This window comes from Lolium perenne, chromosome 6 (genome assembly GCF_019359855.2).
Source record: "Lolium perenne isolate Kyuss_39 chromosome 6, Kyuss_2.0, whole genome shotgun sequence".
In the NCBI taxonomy this organism is placed as follows: Eukaryota; Viridiplantae; Streptophyta; class Magnoliopsida; order Poales; family Poaceae; genus Lolium; species Lolium perenne.
The window spans coordinates 29,443,138-29,463,521 of NC_067249.2; the positions used below are offsets into that span (position 1 = coordinate 29,443,138).

The window sequence follows — 20,384 nt, forward strand, 5'->3', positions numbered from 1 at the left end:
TTTGTGTTTGAAAGAGAACTAAAAATAAAATACTAAAAACAAGACAAGTAAAATACTTTGAAAAATCTAAAAGAGAGCTCACAATTGTTCAACCTCCCCAAGCTTGGTTGTTTGCACTAAGTTGATGAATATGACAGTGCCATAAAATAGTCTGGCAATTGTCGTGGGAATTATTGTACTTTTGGCTTGATGAGCTTGCAGTTGTGATATGCTCTTCCAACTCCCCGGCAACGGCCCAAGAAAATATCCTGATGACATTGGGACTCCAAGTCCACAGTGTTGTGTCAACAGAGTATTTTCCCCACACGGGTGACTCGAGGGTTATATCAAACTATCGGGGAATTGGTCAAGAGGTATCTCCCTTCCTCTTATTCTAGCAATCATGCAAAGTAAAATAAATCCGTGTGTCCCCAACTCACCGTGTGGTTGTCAAGCACAAGATTTTGTATAGTAATAGTAAAATAAATTATTAACAAAAGTAAAGTAAACTAGACAAATAAAGTAAACTAAGTAAAAGCAGTAAAGAGTTGATTGTTTTGGGATTTTGTGCAAATAAGATAACTAACTATTTTTGTATTTTCGGATTAAAATAGTGATGCCAATAGAAAGCAAGATAAATGCAATAGAAAGGTGTTTCTTATGACTCAAATTGGACCGGGGTTTATGGGTTCACTTAACTATTATCTCTTTTAAGTTGTAGTGGATAATAACAATTCATCAATGAGATATAAAGAATATAACTTCAATATGTATAAGATACACATTCATATGTGAATCACTTCCTAACATAGAGATGATGTAACACATCTCTCTTTATACTCCACAAGAAAGGAAAAAAACTTCATGCAATCTTGTATTAAGAATTAACAGAGTATAGCAGTAAGTACTTTGACATGATGTTTGAATATCAAATATACTGCCTTGAACAAACAAGATCATCACTTTTGTCACGTGATGAACATATCACATGCATTCACTTTATCTCTAGTGAGATAGCAAAAGAAAAGGAAAATCCAATCACTAAAACCATGCTATTCCATCTAACACACACATTAGCCCACACACGTTCTTGCATACAAGTTGGATCAAAACAAATACTTAAGAATGGGGTACATAATATCCATCTATCAATGCATATTACACAAATTAGTGTCAAATCTCATAGCACAATATCATAGAATAAAGATCCACCACATAGGAATTACATATATGACAATAATCATGTTGGGCAGCTCATATGGTACTAAGAACTATGAAGAACACAAGAGAACTAGATCAAGCTATTGCCACAAACCTGTAGTCCAGAGGTGGACTACTCCCCCTTGATCATGGTGTTGATGAGTAAGACGTTGGAGAAGGTGGAGATCCCTCCGGCGGTGGCTCCGTGGAGCTTCCCCCTCCAATCTTCTCTGATGCAACCTCCGTTTTCGTGTTTCTGTGTTTATGCGGCGCTCTCCTCTAGAAAATCCTCGGGGGTCATATACATAGTGGGTTTTAGGTCAAAATATGTAGGTTCGTGAAAGAATGGTCCAAAAGCCCATGATTCTTCTCTCGGTGAAAAAATGACTCCCCAGAAATCCTAGCTCAATTTGACTTCGTATATGTCTCTTAAGGCGAAAAATACACAAAATAGGATTTTCCTGTTCTGCATAGTTATAACACAAATAAAGGGGTTCATTGGTAAATCCCCATAAAACTTTATATAACATGAAAATAACATCATATATGTTGCAAATATGTGGAATTATGTGTTAATAAAGGACAAAGTTCATGTATGCATTTTACATGCATCACCACGTTGCACATTCTTTTTAAAGGTCCTTGTGAAGGTGGTTTATATCCTCTTGTTCATGTGTCCGTGGGGTCCAAGAATGATCTCATAACCATCAAGCCTTCCTAATCTACGTGGCATCGTCGTCGTCTAGGAGATCCTTCGTATTTTATTGTTCAACAACTTCTTAGGAAGAATAAACTTTTATACACCCCAGACATAAATTCTTACATATGTGATCCATGCCAACAGGCCAAGAGCTATAAACTGCCCTATCATACTTCTACTAGTGTGTCTACAATTTCTTTGGAACAAATCTTTTCTGATGTATGGGGTCCTGCTCCTGTATCTGTGAGCAATCATTCATACTATGTAAGTTTCATTGATGATTTTAGCAAATTTACATGGATATATTTACTTAAGAAACTTTCTGATGTGTTCCAGTTGTTTCTTAATTTTCAACAATGTTTTGAACGAAAGTTTAATAGGAAGATCATCACCATGCAGAGAGGTTGGGTTGGAGATTATGAAAAACTTAATAGTTTTTTTCCAAAAAGTGGGCACTAGTCATCATGTTTCATGCCTTCATGCTCATAAAAAATGGCTCGCAAGCACTGTCATATAGTGGAGTTTGCTCTTGCCTTGTTAGCCAATGCTTCTATGCCCTTAAAATACTGGTATGATGTGTTTCTCACTGCCACCTTCCTTATAAACTTGCTTCCTACAAAAGATCTCAACCTTGAAACCCCCACCCAAAAAACTTATTCATGTCAAACCTAATTATGAATCCCTTCGAGTCTTTGGCTGTGTTTTGGCCAAATATTCGTCCTTATAATAAGCACAAATCCTCTTTTCATTCTAAACGGTGTGTTTTATTGGATATAGCCCTCTCCATAAAGGTTTCAAGTGTCTAGATTTCACCACATGGCGCGTCTATGTTTCTCGAGATGTCGTCCTTGATGAGAATGTTTTTTTGTTTACTTCTCTTCATCCCAACGATGGGCGTCATTTTAGTGAAGCAATACTTTTGCTTCCTCAAGATACAATCTCTTCGGCATCTAGTGATAGGCGTGTGCAAATTGTTCTAGTTGTTGATGCTCTCTAGGTCACTGTCGAAGTGCCCTCTCGAAGTTCGTGCACAAATGCTGAAGAAATTGATGCAAACAGTGCTAATTCTGATTTGGTCAGCAAAATAGGACAAAAGGGACAAAAACGATCCATATACAGATTCAGGGAACACATCTGCCTCGAATCCTCCACCAGGAGCTGAATTTTCCGCCCTGCCACCTGACGTGACTGTGCGGGTGTCCCCAAAATCTCATGTTCGCTCCCCTGATGGGTCGTCTACGCTCTACTCCCCAGCGCCCACGTCGCCTTCGCGCAGATGCAGCTACACGGGTCATGTGCTACCCCCCGCGTCGCGGTCCCTGTCCAACGTATCACTCGAGGAGCCATCATGCCCAATGCTGCGACAACAACACATGCTCCTGATCTTGAGTGGTACGTTCACTCTGCAGGATCTTAAAACAATGATGATCCCCATGATGATTGTACTGGTAATGGTTCTCTCCATATAGGATAGTCAGAGCAGCCAGTGACTGAAACTTCTGTTCGTGCTCCTGCTGTCCAGCAACCATTCAACGAACCTCGTACTCGCCTGCAAAAAGGTATACGACAACCTAAGGTTTATACAAATGGTACTATGACATATGCCCTTTTGACTTCTACAAGCGAACCCCAAAATCTCTCACTGAAACTCTTACTAATCGAAACTGGAAAGTTACAATGCAAGATGAGTATGATGTTCTTCAAGCTAAAAAAACTTGGCATATTTTTGCTCCAAGTCGCAACAAAGATGTCATTGATTGCAAATGAGTCTATCGCATCAAGAAAAAGGTTGATGGTACTATTGATAGGTATAAAACTAGACTTGTTGCAAAAGGTTTTACGCAAAGCTATGGTCTTGATTATGATGATATTTTAGTCCTATTGTTAAAGCTGCTACTATTCTTCTTGTTTTGTTCATATCAGTCTCTACAGGATGGAGTTTAAGGAAGCTAGATGTAAAGAATGCTTTCTTACATGGTGTTATGGAAGAGGAGATTTAAATGAAAACAACTGCAGGGTTTTGAGTCTTTCGCTACTTTTTTTTGAGTCTTTCGCTACTTCAAATTATGTCTGCAAACTTGATAAAGCTCTATATGAGTTAAAATAGGTACCCAGGACGTGGTACTCTCGACTAAGCTCCAAGCTACCGTCTCTTGCCTTCACTCCTTCTAAGACTAACACATCTTTGTTCCTCTACAACAAGTCAGACATTACAATATTCATTCTCATTTATGTAGATGATATTATTGTTACAAACTGTTTTTACATGGCCATAGGTGCTTCTCTTCACAATCTCAGTTCTGAGTTTGCTCTTAAGGATCTTGGTGGCATTCATTTATTTTGAGGACTTGAGGTTCACAAACGCATGATAGCGTATTGTTAAATCAAGAAAAGTATGCTTATGCACCTATTGGCTGGTGTGGGTATGAAGGGTTGCACATCTTGTCGTACACCTCTCTCAATTAATGACATCTTATCTTTGACTAATGGATCTCCACTTGGACCTAAAGACAATACCCGATACAGGAGGATTGTAGGGGTACTTCAATACTTGACTATGCCACGTCCTCATATATCTTTTTTAGTTAATAAGGTCCATCAGTTTCTTCATGCTCATATTACTACCCATTGAATAGCCATTAAGCGCATCCTAAGATACGTTGATGGCACACAAAGAGTTGGACTTACTTTTCAGAAACTATTATTATGTATATAGGCCCCTTGCAATGTACGAGCTTTTGAATGCGTAAAAACTATTACTACTCCGATTCATATTAATTGACTTCAATATGGATGTATCTACAACTAAAATGTGTCTAGATATATCCATATTCAAGTCAATTAATATGAACCGGAGGGAGTATTATGTATATATGCTCTTTGACTAACCTCAACATGAATATAGTCAACGGCAACAACAATCAATATGCAACAATAGATGTAGCTGCTGCATTCGAACAATCAGGAGCATGGTGCAAAAGAATCTTCTGATATGGAATAGGAGTCTCAAGGTACCAGTCAAGTCAACTAAGAAAGGCCCCAGTATTTAAAATAAATGGGGCACGTCTCGATTAAATTGATAGACAAAGATCATCATATTTTGTCACCTAATAATGATAAAAGTAATGCTTTCATAGAATGTATCTATCGAGAAAAAGAACATTTGCCACATAACACAATATTGCTCAAATATTACACCTCTTTTTTTATATATATTTTTGATAAAGAATGCTTTATTACTTTGATAAGCAATTACATCCAGCCTCTGCATAACCAGATGCACACAGCCTTTTATAGGTTTCAAGTGAAATGTCTGATAAAACAAAACTAGACGAAATACATATCGAGACGATGATTATAAGACGCCTAAGATATGGGTGGAGTTTCAATCCGTAGACTATGCTGCCACCCATGTAGGAAAAAAGTATCCTTCGCCGTAGCCTCCAACCGTGTACAAAACTAGACCCCTTTTTTTTATATATATCAGAGTCGATTATGTAGTTAGATCATTGTGATCCAGCTTCTTAGTAACTTCATTAGGGATACCACAGACGGCAAGTGGTTGGCTTCTTGCCATATATTTGATACAACAACTCTTGAGCTGCTCACAATTATATTGCTCAGCAAGATCCAAAGTGATACCCACCGTGTCCGTATCGAGAGTCTTGCTTAGTTTACTCTCGCACATCAGTTTCAGCCTTTCCATGGCATACCTATCAGCCGCGACGAGTAAATGCTGCACCATGTTGGTAGCATCTTCTGTGTTCTCCTCCATGAACTCAGGCAAGCAATCCTTGTACAGGTAATGCAGGACGACCTCAAAAACCTCAGCATCTATATCATCAATACAGATGTTGTTTTCTCTGCTCTCCATCATGGAGCCACATAGCTGCGCGCGGAAGACGGGCGATCGCGCAGCGAGCACGCATGTGTGCACCTTGAATGCCTTGAACGATCCAATCTTAACAGTCATGTCCGCGTTGATGCCGCTGTCTAGAAGGTTGCCGAGATCTTTGGCTAGATGTGAGGGTGGCACAATGATGTCGTCCGTGAGCTTGGGGACATTGACAACGCACTTGATCAGCAGGCAGTCATCCTTGAGGTACCCCGATGCGGCCAAATCGGCTTTGCTCACAAACTTGCCAGTGCCCCAACCCGAACTGGTGGACGAGAACTTGAGGGTGGTGAAGCTGTACTTGTGCTTCTCACCGGTGGACAGAGGCGTGGGATCCTGGAGGGAGAAGTCGAAGGACGCGGTGACCTCATCCTCGCCGGCATTCATCAGCAGGAGGAAAACATAAGCAAACTGATCGTCGACAGCCATGTAGTCGCCGTTCGGGTAGTAGAGGATAGTCCAGTCATGATCGCCGACGCGGAAGATGCCAGACCTGACTAAAGAATGGCTGCCCCTGATCTGGGAGTGGCCGACGATCTTGAACAGGTGCTCGCCGGCGTGAACCACCACCACGGACGAGGTCTTGGTTACCATGGCGGCGGCCGGCTATCTTTTAGTTCAGACAGCGCGCGCGTACAACGATCGATCTCGTTATTATAGGGAAAACGCTTGCTTTCGGGCGACGGATCGCTGGCACGCGATCGGTCCCTTACTCGCTCGCTCGTCCGGCGGCCTGCCAGTAGCTTTTTCGCATAGGCCCATTAGCCCATAAACACTCCCTGCTGTGATTTTAGCCCATGCAAGCAAAGCAGTCAGCGTAGCCCATGCAAGCAAAGCAGCCAACGCCATTCTAGCTTCGTCATGCCGCACGTAGAGATGTTGTATACGTTCGTTAGTTTTGTAACAATTGCGTATAAAATTTATTGGACCTTTCTCTTCTGGCTGTGTGTCTATTTGTGCATAATTTTTTTGTTGTAATTATTTGTAACTTATGTAAAAAATAGATGCCGACTTTTATTGTAATTCAATCTATAGCAAATTAATTATTGATTGACCACTTTTTGATTGTTTGCAAACATATGAATTTTTGTTGTATTTGTTTCTAACTTTTGTAAAAATAGACGATGATTTTTGTTGTAATTCAAGTTGTAGCAAATTAAATTATTTCTTAACAACTTTTGAATTATTTGCAAAAATATATATTTTAGTTGTAAATAGTCTGTGGTTTTTGTGGATGATGTTTGCGACTTTTGTTGTAAACACCCAAATTATTTGTGGCCTGTGTTGCTAATTATTGTTGTAAATATTTTACTGGTTTGTTCTAAAGATATTTCTGGAATGAAAGCATACTTTTATTGTAAACATCCAAATAAAATAATGTTGGTTTTTGTTATTAATTATTGTTGTAAATATGTTTCCGATTTGTTGTAAAGATATTATTGCATGGAAACTGACTATTATTGTAAACACCCAAATAAAAAATATTGTTTTTGTTGTTAATTATTATTGTAAATATATTGATAATTTGTTGTACATATATGTGAAGATTTACTGTGAAAATTTTGTTGTAATACTTTTTATTTTTTGTACACAAAGCGGCGGGTTTTTGTTGCTATACTAAACAGCGGGTTTTGTTGTAAATATCTGAAAGTTTGGGGGCAAAGGGAAACACGTGTTCGGTTTAAACTGATAGGCTTAGGACCGCGGGTTGATTTTCCAAAAACGAGGGGGCAAAATGCAAAAACGTTTGCTACTGCTATTTTTGGCCGGTAGATCGCGATCCAACGGCTGGGACAGCAACCGATTTCACCAGGCCACGTCGGCCGACCGACGCTGAGCGCTGCCCTTATTATAGCTAGGGCTCGTTATGTGTTAGATTGCATGTGCTGTTATCGAGCAAGCAAATATCCGTGATCAGAAGTAAGACATGCGGAGACTGCCGGAGAGATGTTGATCTCCGCCACGGATCGAAGCCTCTTTTTTTTTTTGTAGAAAACGCTAGATCTCATCTGCTCTGATACAACGGATCGGATGGACCTTGGGTTCGGTTTCCCCGTTGAAGCCCACAGCTTCAGGTAGCACACCCTGCGCGAGCCATATTGCTAATAGACTTTTGTACACCTGGATTAACCTAATAGCACGCCGTTTTGTGACATTAAAACTGACAGAGTTTTTACCTCCTGGATTAGCCTAATCGCTAAGTTTTCTCAAATCCCACAGCCGTCCTGTCATCGTTTCCCCGGCGCACAAATCGCCATGTCTAGCCATGGATCTAGATCTAGCCTCGTCGATCCCTTGTACGGAAGCGCATCGCCGGGGAACATCGGCAACAAGACCTCCTCAGCCGTGTCCGTCCACACCGGTGAGCACCTGTTCAAGGTATTCCGCCACTCCCGGATCAAGGGCATCAACACCTGCCTCACATCCAAGCAATTTCGTGTCGGCGGTCATGACTGGGCCATCCTCTACTACCCAAACGGCTTCCTCTCTGTCAACGATGGGCAGTTCACGTCTGTGTATCTCCGGTTGATGAACGCCTCTGAACGTCAGGTCAATTTGTCATATACCTTCTGCCTCCAGGACCCCGCGGCACCGCTGACCGGGGAGAAGAACAAGTACGGCTCCACCTGCAAGCTCTCGTCCAAGAGGGACAAAGAGGGTGTACGCAAGTTTGTGAGTAAAGATGATTTGGCCGCGTCAGGGTGCCTCAAGGATGACTGCCTAGTGATCAAGTGCTACGTCGAGGTCATCGACGACCAAGAGGAGATCACTGTGCCACCATCCGAGATGAGCAGAGATCTCCGCAATCTTTTTGAAAGAGGCTTCAAGACAGACCTGACTATCATGGTTGGCAGGTTCAGGAGTTTCGAGGCGCATGCGTGCATCCTCGCGGCACGGTCACCGGTTTTCCATGCACAGCTGTGTGGACCTATGATGGAGAGCAAGGAAAACATCATCCAGATTGATGGTATGAGTGCTAAGGTGTTCGAGATCCTATTGTATTACATATACAATGATTGTCTGCCTAAGTTTATGGACGACGCCACGAAAGATGCTACAAATATGGCACAACACTTGCTCGTCGCGGCTGATAGGTACGCTATTGAGAGGTTGAAGCTAATATGCGAGAGCAAGTTGTGCAAAACACTAGCCATCAGCTCAGTAGGTTATACTCTGAATCTTGCAGAGCAATACAGTTGTCATGATCTCAAGGCTCGTTGTTTAAAGTTCATTGGAAAAAACCGCGAGAAGCTGCGATCCGTCGAAAACGCAGGAGGGTTCGTGCAACTAAAGCACAACTATCCACTCCTTGCGCAAGATGCTCTCGGCAAGCTGACTGGTAAGAAGAAGAAGAAAAATCAGTGGAGCAAATGAAACCAATCAGTCTACCAAAGAAAATACGAGTTCACTTTTTTACAGCTCAAATAGTCGTGATGAGAACCAACCTGTGGTTGGGTGGTTAGGAGGGCAGTGGCACCCCCAGCACACCAGAGTTCAAACCCCAGGTTTAACACTTTGATGTCTCATTAAAAGACAGAATATTCTTCAGTGGAAGACGATGTTCCTGTCGACAACGAGGCGCATGTGGTGATTTCGTCAATCTCAAGACCCGTCGAATGAAGATTCTTGGACGCAGTCTCTCATAGGTGCTCATAGGGGTAGGGTGTGTGTGCGTGCGTTCATAGGTGTGAGTGTTTGTATGTTTTTTTGGAGATGGGGATATACCCCGGCTTCTCCATCGTGATGATACACATGGCCTTTTATTAAGGGAGGTTCAAGATCTTAAAAAGTTTACAACTCACGCATCGCCGAGAATTGATATAAAAATCAACCAGCGAAAAAACAAGGACATAGTATGACTACTCATCAACATAGCCTCCTAGTATGTCGCCAGCCATCCTGGCACAAGATATCCTGAACGACCATCTGGAGCCGTATGCATCCAGAAGCCATGGCATCCCGCTGTCCCTGCGGTGAAAGGAGGGATCAAAGTTGAACCCAATGCGCCACCATATGGATAACCTGCAATAAGTGAAAAGAATGTTTGTTGTTAAAGATGATGTCATTTATCGTCCTCCATATAGACCAACATAAAGCCGCAACCCCCACCCGGATAAAAGATTTAGATTGCATATCTACTCCATTTAACCAATTACCAAACATATTGGTAATATTGGATGGAGGCGGAACATCATACGTGAAATTAACCGTACGCCAAAGAAGTTTAGCTAAAGGACAATCAATAAAAAGATGTTGGATAGTCTCCTGATCCCCACAAAAAACACATCTCGTACATCCATTCCATTGTCGCTTTGCTAAATTATCTTTAGTTAAAAGAACCTTGTTACTCAAGAACCACATGAAAATATTGATTTTTAAGTGAACTTTAACCTTCCAGAGATATTTTCGCAGAAAAGAGGTATGGTCATTCATGAGATCCTCATACATAGATTTAACTGGAAACAACCTATTGGATGTCAAATCCAACTTAAAAACGTCATTATCATCATTCAAGTTAACCCTGATCAATTTTCGACATTGTTGTAACCATGAACTCCATTTATTACCTCGCAGCACCCTACGGAAAGTAATATTCAAAGGGGTCTGAGTGTATGTGCCTATATATGAGCGTCTACGTCTGTACTATGTTTCGCAAAAAAAAAAACGTGATGAACTTTGAGAGCCAAGTCGGTTTTGTATGCATTTCTCATAGATTTTGCACTGTGTTTTTTTCTAATTGATCAATGTGTTCACGGGGTTGAAAGAAGTTTCTTGTAAAAAAAACCCATCTACCTTAGTATTTCACAGTATTTTTGTTATTATTATTGATACAACATAATGCTAAATATTCTCATTTTCCATTCACGCGATGTCAAAACAATACTCAGAATAGTTATTTTCTACGCTCGACCCAGCAGCTTTGTTCCCTTGCTGTAACCCCTTAACAATACACCCTAACTAAGGAACAACCTTGCACAAGTGATACTCAATCTTCTATTGTTTCTTCTATCTGTTGTTCCACTTCTCACCTATGCCCAAATGTTATGGGACGCATCGAAGGAGATTTTGAACATCCTCCATCCACAGACTTGGGCAAAGGATATTATTCGTGATAGTCTAACAGAGGAGGATAGGCCGAAGTTAATTACAATCATGTATTCGACCTGGTTATTGATGTCTACGGGTGCTTCTATTCTTGTATACAGTGTTGGGCCTCCAAGAGCAGAGGTTTGTAGAACAGCAGCAAGTTTTCCTTAAGTGGATCACCCAAGGTTTATCGATCTCATGGAGGAAGAGGTCAAAGATATCCCTCTCAAGCAACCCTGCAACCACAAAGCAAGAAGTCTCTTGTGTCCCCAACACACCTAATAGGTGCACTAGTTCGGTGAAGAGATAGTGAAATACAGGTGGTATGAATAAGTATGAGCAGTAGCAACAGCGCAAGAAAAGTGCTTTGCTGTCCAGAACTGGCGTGTGGTTGATGGTGGTAATATTGCAGGCAGTAGAAACGCAGTAAAACAGTAAACAAGCAGCGATAGCAGTATTTAGGAACAAGGCCTAGGGATCATACTTTCACTAGTGGACACTCTCAACATTGATCACATAACAGAATAAATAGATAGATGCTAGACTCTACACCCTCTTGTTGGATGATGAACACCACTAACTGTGTAGGATTACACGAACCCTCAATGCCGGAGTTAACAAGCTCCACAATATTCGATGTTCATATTTAAATAACCTTAGAGTGCATGACAGATCAATACAACCAAACCAAGTACTAACATAGCATGCACACTGTCACCTTCACGCTACGAAAGGAGGCATAGATCACATCAATACTATCATAGCAATAGTTAACTTCATAATCTACAAGAGATCACAATCATAGCCTATGCCAAGTACTAACACGATGCACACACTGTCACCATTACACCGTGCAGGAGGAATAAACTACTTTAATAACATCACTAGAGTAGCACACAGATAAATTGTGATACAAAACACATTGCAATCATAAAGAGATATAAATAAGCACTTCACTATGCCATTCATAACAGTGAATAAGTATTCTGTGAAATATAGCCTAAGAGACCCACACGGTGCACACACTGTCACCTTTACACACGTGGGACAAGGAGTCTCCGGAGATCACATAAGTAAAATCCACTTGACTAGCATAATGACATCTAGATTACAAGCATCATCATATGAATCTCAATCATGTAAGGCAGCTCATGAGATTATTGTATTGAAGTACATAGGGAGAGAGATGAACCATATAGCTACCGGTACAGCCCCGAGCCTCGATGGAGAACTACTCCCTCCTCATGGGAGACATCAGCGTTGATGATGATGGCGGTGGTGTCGATGGAGAAGCCTTCCGGGGGCACTTCCCCGTCCCGGCGGCGTGCCGGAACAGAGACTCCTGTCCCCCAGATCTTGGCTTCGCGATGGCGGCGGCTCTGGAAGGTTTCTCGTACCGTGGCTTTTCCGTATCGAGGTTTTAGGTCAGGGACCTTTATATAGGCGAAGAGGCGGCGTCAGAAGGTCAATGAGGCGACGACACCACAGGGGGGCGCGGGCCACCCCTGGGCCGCGCCGGGCTATCATCTGGGGGGCCTGTGGCCCCTCTCTGGCGACTCTCGGTGTTCTGGATGCTTCCAGGGATTCTAAGATGCTGGGCGTTGATTTCGTCCGATTCCGAGAATATTTCCTTACTAGGATTTTTGAAACCAAAAACAGCAGAAAACAGCAACTGGCCCTTCGGCATCTCGTTAATAGGTTAGTGCCGGAAAATGCATAAATATGACATAAAGTATGCATAAAACATGTAGATATCATCAATAATGTGGCATGGAACATAAGAAATTATCGATACGTCGGAGACGTATCAGCATCCCCAAGCTTAGTTTCTGCTCGTCCCGAGCAGGTAAACGATAACAAAGATAATTTCTGGAGTGACATGCCATCATAATCTTGATCATACTATTGTAAGCACATGTAATGAATGCAGCGATCAAAACAATGGTAAATGACATGAGTAAACAAATGAATCATATAGCAAAGACTTTCCATGAATAGTACTTCAGGGCAAGCATCAATAAGTCTTGCATAAGAGTTAACTCATAAAGCAATAATTCAAAGTAGAGGTATTGAAGCAACACAAAGGAAGATTAAGTTTCAGCGGTTGCTTTCAACTTGTAACATGTATATCTCATGGATAGTTGTTAATGCAAAGTTAATATAATAAGTGCAATATGCAAGTATGTAGGAATCAATGCACAGTTCACACAAGTGTTTGCTTCTTAAGATGGAGAGAAATAGGTGAACTGACTCAATATAAAAGTAAAAGAAAGGTCCTTCAAAGAGGAAAGCATCGATTGCTATATTTGTGCTAGAGCTTTGGTTTTGAAAACATATAGAGAGCATAAAAGTAAAATTTTGAGAGGTGTTTGTTGTTGTCAACGAATGGTAGTGGGCACTCTAACCCCCTTGCCAGACAAACCTTCAAAGAGAGGCTCGCATTTTATTTATATTTTTGGGTGGCACTCCTTCCAACCTTTCTTTCACAAACCATGGCTAACCGAATCCTCGGGTGCCTGCCAACAATCTCATACCATGAAGGAGTGCCTTTTTATTTTAGTTTTATTATGATGACACTCCTCCCCACCGTTGCTTTCTCAAGCCATGGCTAACCGAATCCTTCGGGTGCCGTCAAACAATCACATACCATGGAAGAGTGTCTATTTTTTGTTAATTAATTTGGGACTGGGAATCCCATTGCCAGCTCTTTTTGCAAAATTATTGGATAAGCGGATGAAGCCACTAGTCCATTGGTGAAAGTTGCCCAACAAGATTGAAAGATAAACACCACATACTTCCTCATGAGCTATAAAACATTGACACAAATGAGAGGTAATAAATTTTGAATTTTTTAAAGGTAGCACTCAAGCAATATACTTTGGAATGGCGGAGAAATACCATGTAGTAGGTAGGTATGGTGGACACAAATGGCATAGTAGTTGGCTCAAGGATTTTGGATGCATGAGAAGTATTCCCTCTCGATACAAGGTTTAGGCTAGCAAGGTTATTTGAAACAAACACAAGGATGAACCGGTGCAGCAAAACTCACATAAAAGACATATTGTAAACATTATAAGACTCTACACCATCTTCCTTGTTGTTCAACCCAATACTAGAAATTATCTAGACTTTAGAGAGACCAATTATGCAAACCAAATTTTAGCAAGCTCTATGTATTCTTCACTAGTAGGTGCAAAGTATATGATGCAAGAGCTTAAACATGAGCACAACAATTACCAAGTATCACATTATCCAGAACATTTTACCAATTACTACATGTAACATTTCCCGATTCCAACCATATAACAAATTAACGAAGCAGTCTCAACCTTTGCCATGAAAATTAAGGGCTAAGAACACATGTGTTCCTATGAACCAGCGGAGCGTGTCTCTCTCCCACACAAGCATTTATTCAAACAAAAACAAAAACAAGAAACATACAGACGCTCCAAGTAAAGTACATAAGATGTGACCGAATAAAAATATAGTTTCAAGAGAAGGAACCTGATAATTTGTCGATGGAGAAGGGGATGCCTTGGGCATCCCCAAGCTTAGATGCTTGAGTCTTCTTGAAATATGCAGGGATGAACCACCGGGGCATCCCCAAGCTTAGACTTTTCACTCTTCTTGATCGTATTGTATCATCCTCCTCTCTTGACCCTTGAAAACTTCCTTCACACCAAACTCGAAACAAACTCATTAGAGGGTTAGTGCATAATCAAAAACTCACATGTTCAGAGGTGAAACAATCATTCTTAACACTTCTGGACATTGCACAAAGCTACTGAAAGTCAATGGAATCGAAAAATCCATCGAACATATCAAAACAGGCAATGGGAAATAAAAGGCAGAATCTGTCAAAACAGAACAGTTGGTAAAGACAAATTTTATTGAGGCACCAGACTTGCTCAAATGAAAATGCTCAAATTGAATGAAAGTTGCGTACATATCTGAGGATCACTCACGTAAATTTGCATAATTTTATGAGTTACCTACAGAAAATTTTGCCCAGATTCGTGACAGCAAAGAAATCTGTTTCTACGCAGTAATCCAAATCTAGTATCAACCTTGCTATCAAAGACTTTACTTGGCACAACAATGCAATAAAATAAGATAAGGAGAGGTTGCTAAAGTAGTAACAACTTCCAAGACACAAATATAAAACAAAAGTACTGTAGCAAAATAAACACATGGGTTATCTCCCAAGAAGTTCTTTCTTTATAGCCATTAAGATGGGCTCAGCAGTTTTTAATGATGCATTCGCAAGAAATAGTATTTGAAGCAAAAGAGAGCATCAAGAGGCAAATTCAAAACACATTTAAGTCTAACATGCTTCCTATGCATAGGAATCTTGTAAATAAACAAGTTCATGAAGAGCAAAGTGACAAGCATAGGAAGATAAAACAAGTATAGCTTCAAAAATTTCAGCACATAGAGAGGTGTTTTAGTAACATGAAAATTTCTACAACCATATTTTCCTCTCTCATAATAACTTTCAGTAGTATCATGAGCAAACTCAACAATATAACTATCAAATGAAACATTCTTATCATGAGTCTCATGCATAAAATTATTACTACTCCCAACATAAGCATAGTCAATTTTATTAGTTGTAGTGGGAGCAAATTCAACAAAGTAGCTATCATTATTATTCTCATCATCAAATATAGGAGGCATATTGTAATCATAATCAAATTTATCCTCCATAACAGGTGGCACCAAAAGACCACTATCATTATAATCATCATAAATAGGAGGCAAAGTATCATCAAAGTAAATTTTCTCCTCAATGCTTGGGGGACTAAAAAGATCATGCTCATCAAAACCAGCTTCCCCAAGCTTAGAATTTTCCATATCATTAGCAACAATAGTGTTCAATGTGTTCATGCTAATATGTTCCATGGGTTTTTTAATTTTCGGATCAAACCATCCATGTCTTAAATCAGGAAATAGAATAAGAAGCTCATTGTTGTCCATTATGCCTAACTAGTGTAAACAAGAAACAAAAAGATGCAATTGCAGGATCTAAAGGAAATAGCTTCGAGCACAAACACAATGGCGCCAGAAAAATGTTGTTACACTGAACCGGAGTATGAGTGCCTTTTACCTTTCCTCCCCGGCAACGGCGCCAGAAAAGTGCTTGATGTCTACGGGTGCTTCTATTCTTGTAGACAGTGTTGGGCCTCCAAGAGCAGAGGTTTGTAGAACAGCAGCAAGTTTCCCTTAAGTGGATCACCCAAGGTTTATCGATCTCAGGGAGGAAGAGGTCAAAGATATCCCTCTCAAGCAACCCTGCAACCACAAAGCAAGAAGTCTCTTGTGTCCCCAACACACCTAATAGGTGCACTAGTTCGGTGAAGAGATAGTGAAATACAGGTGGTATGAATAAGTATGAGCAGTAGCAACAGCACAAGAAAAGTGCTTTGCTGTCCAGGACTGGCGTGTGGTTGATGGTGGTAATATTGCAGGCAGTAGAAACGCAGTAAAACAGTAAACAAGCAGCGATAGCAGTATTTAGGAACAAGGCCTAGGGATCATACTTTCACTAGTGGACACTCTCAACATTGATCACATAACAGAATAAATAGATAGATGCTAGACTCTACACCCTCTTGTTGGATGATGAACACCACTAACTGTGTAGGATTACACGAACCCTCAATGCCGGAGTTAACAAGCTCCACAATATTCGATGTTCATATTTAAATAACCTTAGAGTGCATGACAGATCAACACAACCAAACCAAGTACTAACATAGCATGCACACTGTCACCTTCACGCTACGAAAGGAGGCATAGATCACATCAATACTATCATAGCAATAGTTAACTTCATAATCTACAAGAGATCACAATCATAGCCTACGCCAAGTACTAACACGATGCACACACTGTCACCATTACACCGTGCAGGAGGAATAAACTACTTTAATAACATCACTAGAGCAGCACACAGATAAATTGTGATACAAAACACATTGCAATCATAAAGAGATATAAATAAGCACTTCACTATGCCATTCATAACAGTGAATAAGTATTCTGTGAAATATAGCCTAAGAGACCCACACGGTGCACACACTGTCACCTTTACACACGTGGGACAAGGAGTCTCCGGAGATCACATAAGTAAAATCCACTTGACTAGCATAATGACATCTAGATTACAAGCATCATCATATGAATCTCAATCATGTAAGGCAGCTCATGAGATTATTGTATTGAAGTACATAGGGAGAGAGATGAACCATATAGCTACCGATACAGCCCCGAGCCTCGATGGAGAACTACTCCCTCCTCATGGGAGATAGCAGCGTTGATGATGATGGCGGTGGTGTCGATGGAGAAGCCTTCCGGGGGCACTTCCCCGTCCCGGCGGCGTGCCGGAACAGAGACTCATGTCCCCCAGATCTTGGCTTCGCGATGGCGGCTGCTCTGGAAGGTTTCTCGTACCGTGGCTTTTCCGTATCGAGGTTTTAGGTCAGGGACCTTTATATAGGCGAAGAGGCGGCGTCAGAAGGTCAACGAGGCGACGACACCACAGGGTGGCGCGGGCCACCCCTGGGCCGCGCCGGGCTATCATCTGGGGGGCCTGTGGCCCCTCTCTGGCGACTCTCGGGTGTTCTGGATGCTTCCGGGGATTCTAAGATGCTGGGCGTTGATTTCGTCCGATTCCGAGAATATTTCCTTACTAGGATTTCTGAAACCAAAAACAGCAGAAAACAGCAACTGGCCCTTCGGCATCTCGTTAATAGGTTAGTTCCGGAAAATGCATAAATATGACATAAAGTATGCATAAAACATGTAGATATCATCAATAATGTGGCATGGAACATAAGAAATTATCGATACGTCGGAGACGTATCAGTTATCACGGAACGATTGGACGCATGGAGAGAAGGATTACGATCCGAACACTGCCATGGAGTTTGTGAGGGATACTCTTATGTCCCTAGAGTTGCACCCGGTCATAAAAAAAGATTCCAGTGATTCGACCCGTGAGCAAGTGGCAGCGACCACCTGATGGTGTGGTCAAAATCAGCTCGGACGGCGCCCTTGATTCTAAGGATGGAGTGGCGGGCAGTGGAGGCCGGGGTTGCTCGTGACAGACATGGTTTCAGAGGAGCATGGTGCAAGATGTATTAGGGGCTGGAGAATCCCCTTACGATCGAAGTTTCTGCTCTCCAGGGAGCGGTGCTGTTTGTGGAGGAACAAAAGTTCTCATGGCTAGTTTTTGAAACTGACTGTCCAGAGAGCGGTGTTGTTTCCTATCTTAAATGATATTCGCAAGTTAAGTTTGAGTTTGAGCATTTTAGTTTATGTTTTGCGTGCCCCTCGGCCAATGTCGTTGCTCAAAATTGTTCTAAGTTCGCTTGCACAAATGGGACATCACAAATTTCACCAACGGTCTTCTCAGTTTTTAGTTCACAGTATTGCTGCTGATTGTAACTTTATGGTTGTTGATTAATAAAGCTCGTGAATTAGACACAAAAAAGACTTCACATCTACTCCCTCCGTTCATTAATATAATACTCACTAGTAGAAAAGGAGTCTTCCATCCACCCCCATTAGTCCCCAAAATATTCGAACAATGACTAAAGGGGTCTTTAGTCGAGGTTCGGGAGGCGACCTGCGACCAAAGGTCTGGGCCCATCGGGCTCGGTCGACAGCTGGGGGACAGGAGGGGCTTTTAGTCGCGGTTGGCCAGGCCAACCGGGACTAAAGTCCCATCCCTATAAATGCAGCTCAGCAGACTTCACTTAGCCATTTGGTGCCACTTCTCTTCACAATCTTCACAAGAGGGTGGTGGGTTTGCTTTTGGTTCCTCTTATGCACACAATGTGTTCGATGAAATGCCCGAGAGCATGAAACAAACTTGATATGAAGTGTCTGAGCCACACTTGAGCTTCCTCATTTATTTTTTCCTCCTCGATCGCGGTTAGCAACGTGAACCTTTCATGTGTCATTGATAAAATATGCATGTGTGTAGTTTATTGTTTAATTTCTATTATTTGAAGCTAGTTAGTTTAACAAATGCATGATGGTTAATTATATACTTTATATAATAATAATGCAGATGAATCGGCAATGGATGTATGGTAACCGACTCTCCGGCGAGTTCATTACGGGTTTGAAAGATTTCCTCGTAGTGGCTAATGCGAATAAGCAGGGGGGGTTTTATTATCTGTCCATATGCTGTCTGTAAGAATCAGAAGGGTTACTCTTCCTCAAGAGACGTTCACATGCACCTGCTTCGGCAGGGTTTCATGCCAAGCTATAATTATTGGACCAAGCATGGAGAAAGAGGGGTTAGAATGGAAGAAGATGAAAAAGGGGATGATATCATCGATGACAACTATCCTGATCATTTTGGTGATACTTTCATGGAGGATGTTGAAGGTGGGGAAGGTGAAGGGGAAGGTGAAGAAGAGGCACGTGATGATCAGTCCACTGATGATCTTGGTCGGACTATTGCTGATGCACGGAGAGGCTGCGAAACTGAAAAGGAGAGGAAGAATTTGGATCGCATGTTAGAGGATCACAAAAAGTTGATGTACCCAGGATGCGATAATGGTCTGAAAAAGCTGGTCTGCACACTGGATTTGCTGAATTGGAAGGCACAGGAAGGTCTATCTAGCTCGGGATTTAAAAATTTGCTGAAAATGATGAAGAATATGTTTCCAAAGAATAACGAGTTGCCCGCCAGTACGTACGAAGCAAAGAAGGTTGTATGCCCTCTAGGTTTAGAGGTTCTGAAGATACATGCATGCATTAAAGACTGCATCCTCTACCGCGGTGAATACGAGAATTTGAATGAATGCCCGGTATGCACTGCATTTCGTTATAAGATCAGAGGCGATGACCTTGGTGACGATGTTGAGGGCGAGAAACCCATGAAGAGGGTTCCCGCCAAGGTGATGTGGTATGCTCATATAATACCATGATATGGATAAGGACTTTGAACTAATGGACCCCGCTATTATAGCAGCTGCGACAGAACAGGGAATGACTGTAACAGGTGCCATAGAAAAAGCGACAGAGTTCGGTATGACTCTTCGTGCAGTGTTAGGCCTTGAGGATGCGCCAATGAGTGAGGTAGAATTTACATATGTGCCGAATGGGCCTCTCGTCGAGCCTGCGTAGGAAGAGGATCTACCAGAACAAATGCGAAATCTGCTACGTAGGTACAAGAGATTCATACAAAATAAGGCCAGCAAAGAATATATTTATGCGGAAGTTAGACATGAGCATCACTTCAAACATTACGATGTACAAGTTCATATGAGTGAATTGTTCCAGTTGTTCAATCTGCGCGAGCTCGATAAATCTATTATCAGTTGCTACGTTCTGTAAGTGATTTATTTCTACCTCATCTCGTTCATTGCATGCACTATATATATTGTCCTAACTATATTGTTGTGTACGCTATTATGCAGAATGAAGATTGGGGAATGCAGAAAAAGGAACATCCATGATGTTGGGTTCATTGACCCACATATCGTTAATGGATATGTGTTAGAA

General features: G+C 41.5%; 2 protein-coding genes across 2 annotated transcripts; one reads left to right on the forward strand and one right to left on the reverse strand.

Annotated features, from left to right (window-relative positions):
• Positions 1 to 5,372: 5,372 nt before the first annotated feature.
• LOC127310642 (BTB/POZ and MATH domain-containing protein 1-like) lies at positions 5,373 to 6,368 on the reverse strand. Its single transcript, XM_051341295.1, has one exon. The coding sequence runs from the start codon at positions 6,366 to 6,368 to the stop codon at positions 5,373 to 5,375; it is 996 nt and encodes a 331-aa protein (XP_051197255.1).
• A 1,662-nt stretch (positions 6,369 to 8,030) lies between these two features.
• LOC127310639 (BTB/POZ and MATH domain-containing protein 1-like) lies at positions 8,031 to 9,149 on the forward strand. The gene has a single exon (XM_051341294.1). The coding sequence runs from the start codon at positions 8,031 to 8,033 to the stop codon at positions 9,147 to 9,149; it is 1,119 nt and encodes a 372-aa protein (XP_051197254.1).
• The last annotated feature ends 11,235 nt before the right edge of the window (positions 9,150 to 20,384 follow it).

Excerpts from the sequence above, each read along its gene's own strand:
- LOC127310642 (XM_051341295.1), bottom strand. The coding sequence starts at position 6,368 with ATGGTAACCAAGACCTCGTCCGTGGTGGTGGTTCACGCCGGCGAGCAC.
- LOC127310639 (XM_051341294.1), top strand. The coding sequence starts at position 8,031 with ATGTCTAGCCATGGATCTAGATCTAGCCTCGTCGATCCCTTGTACGGA.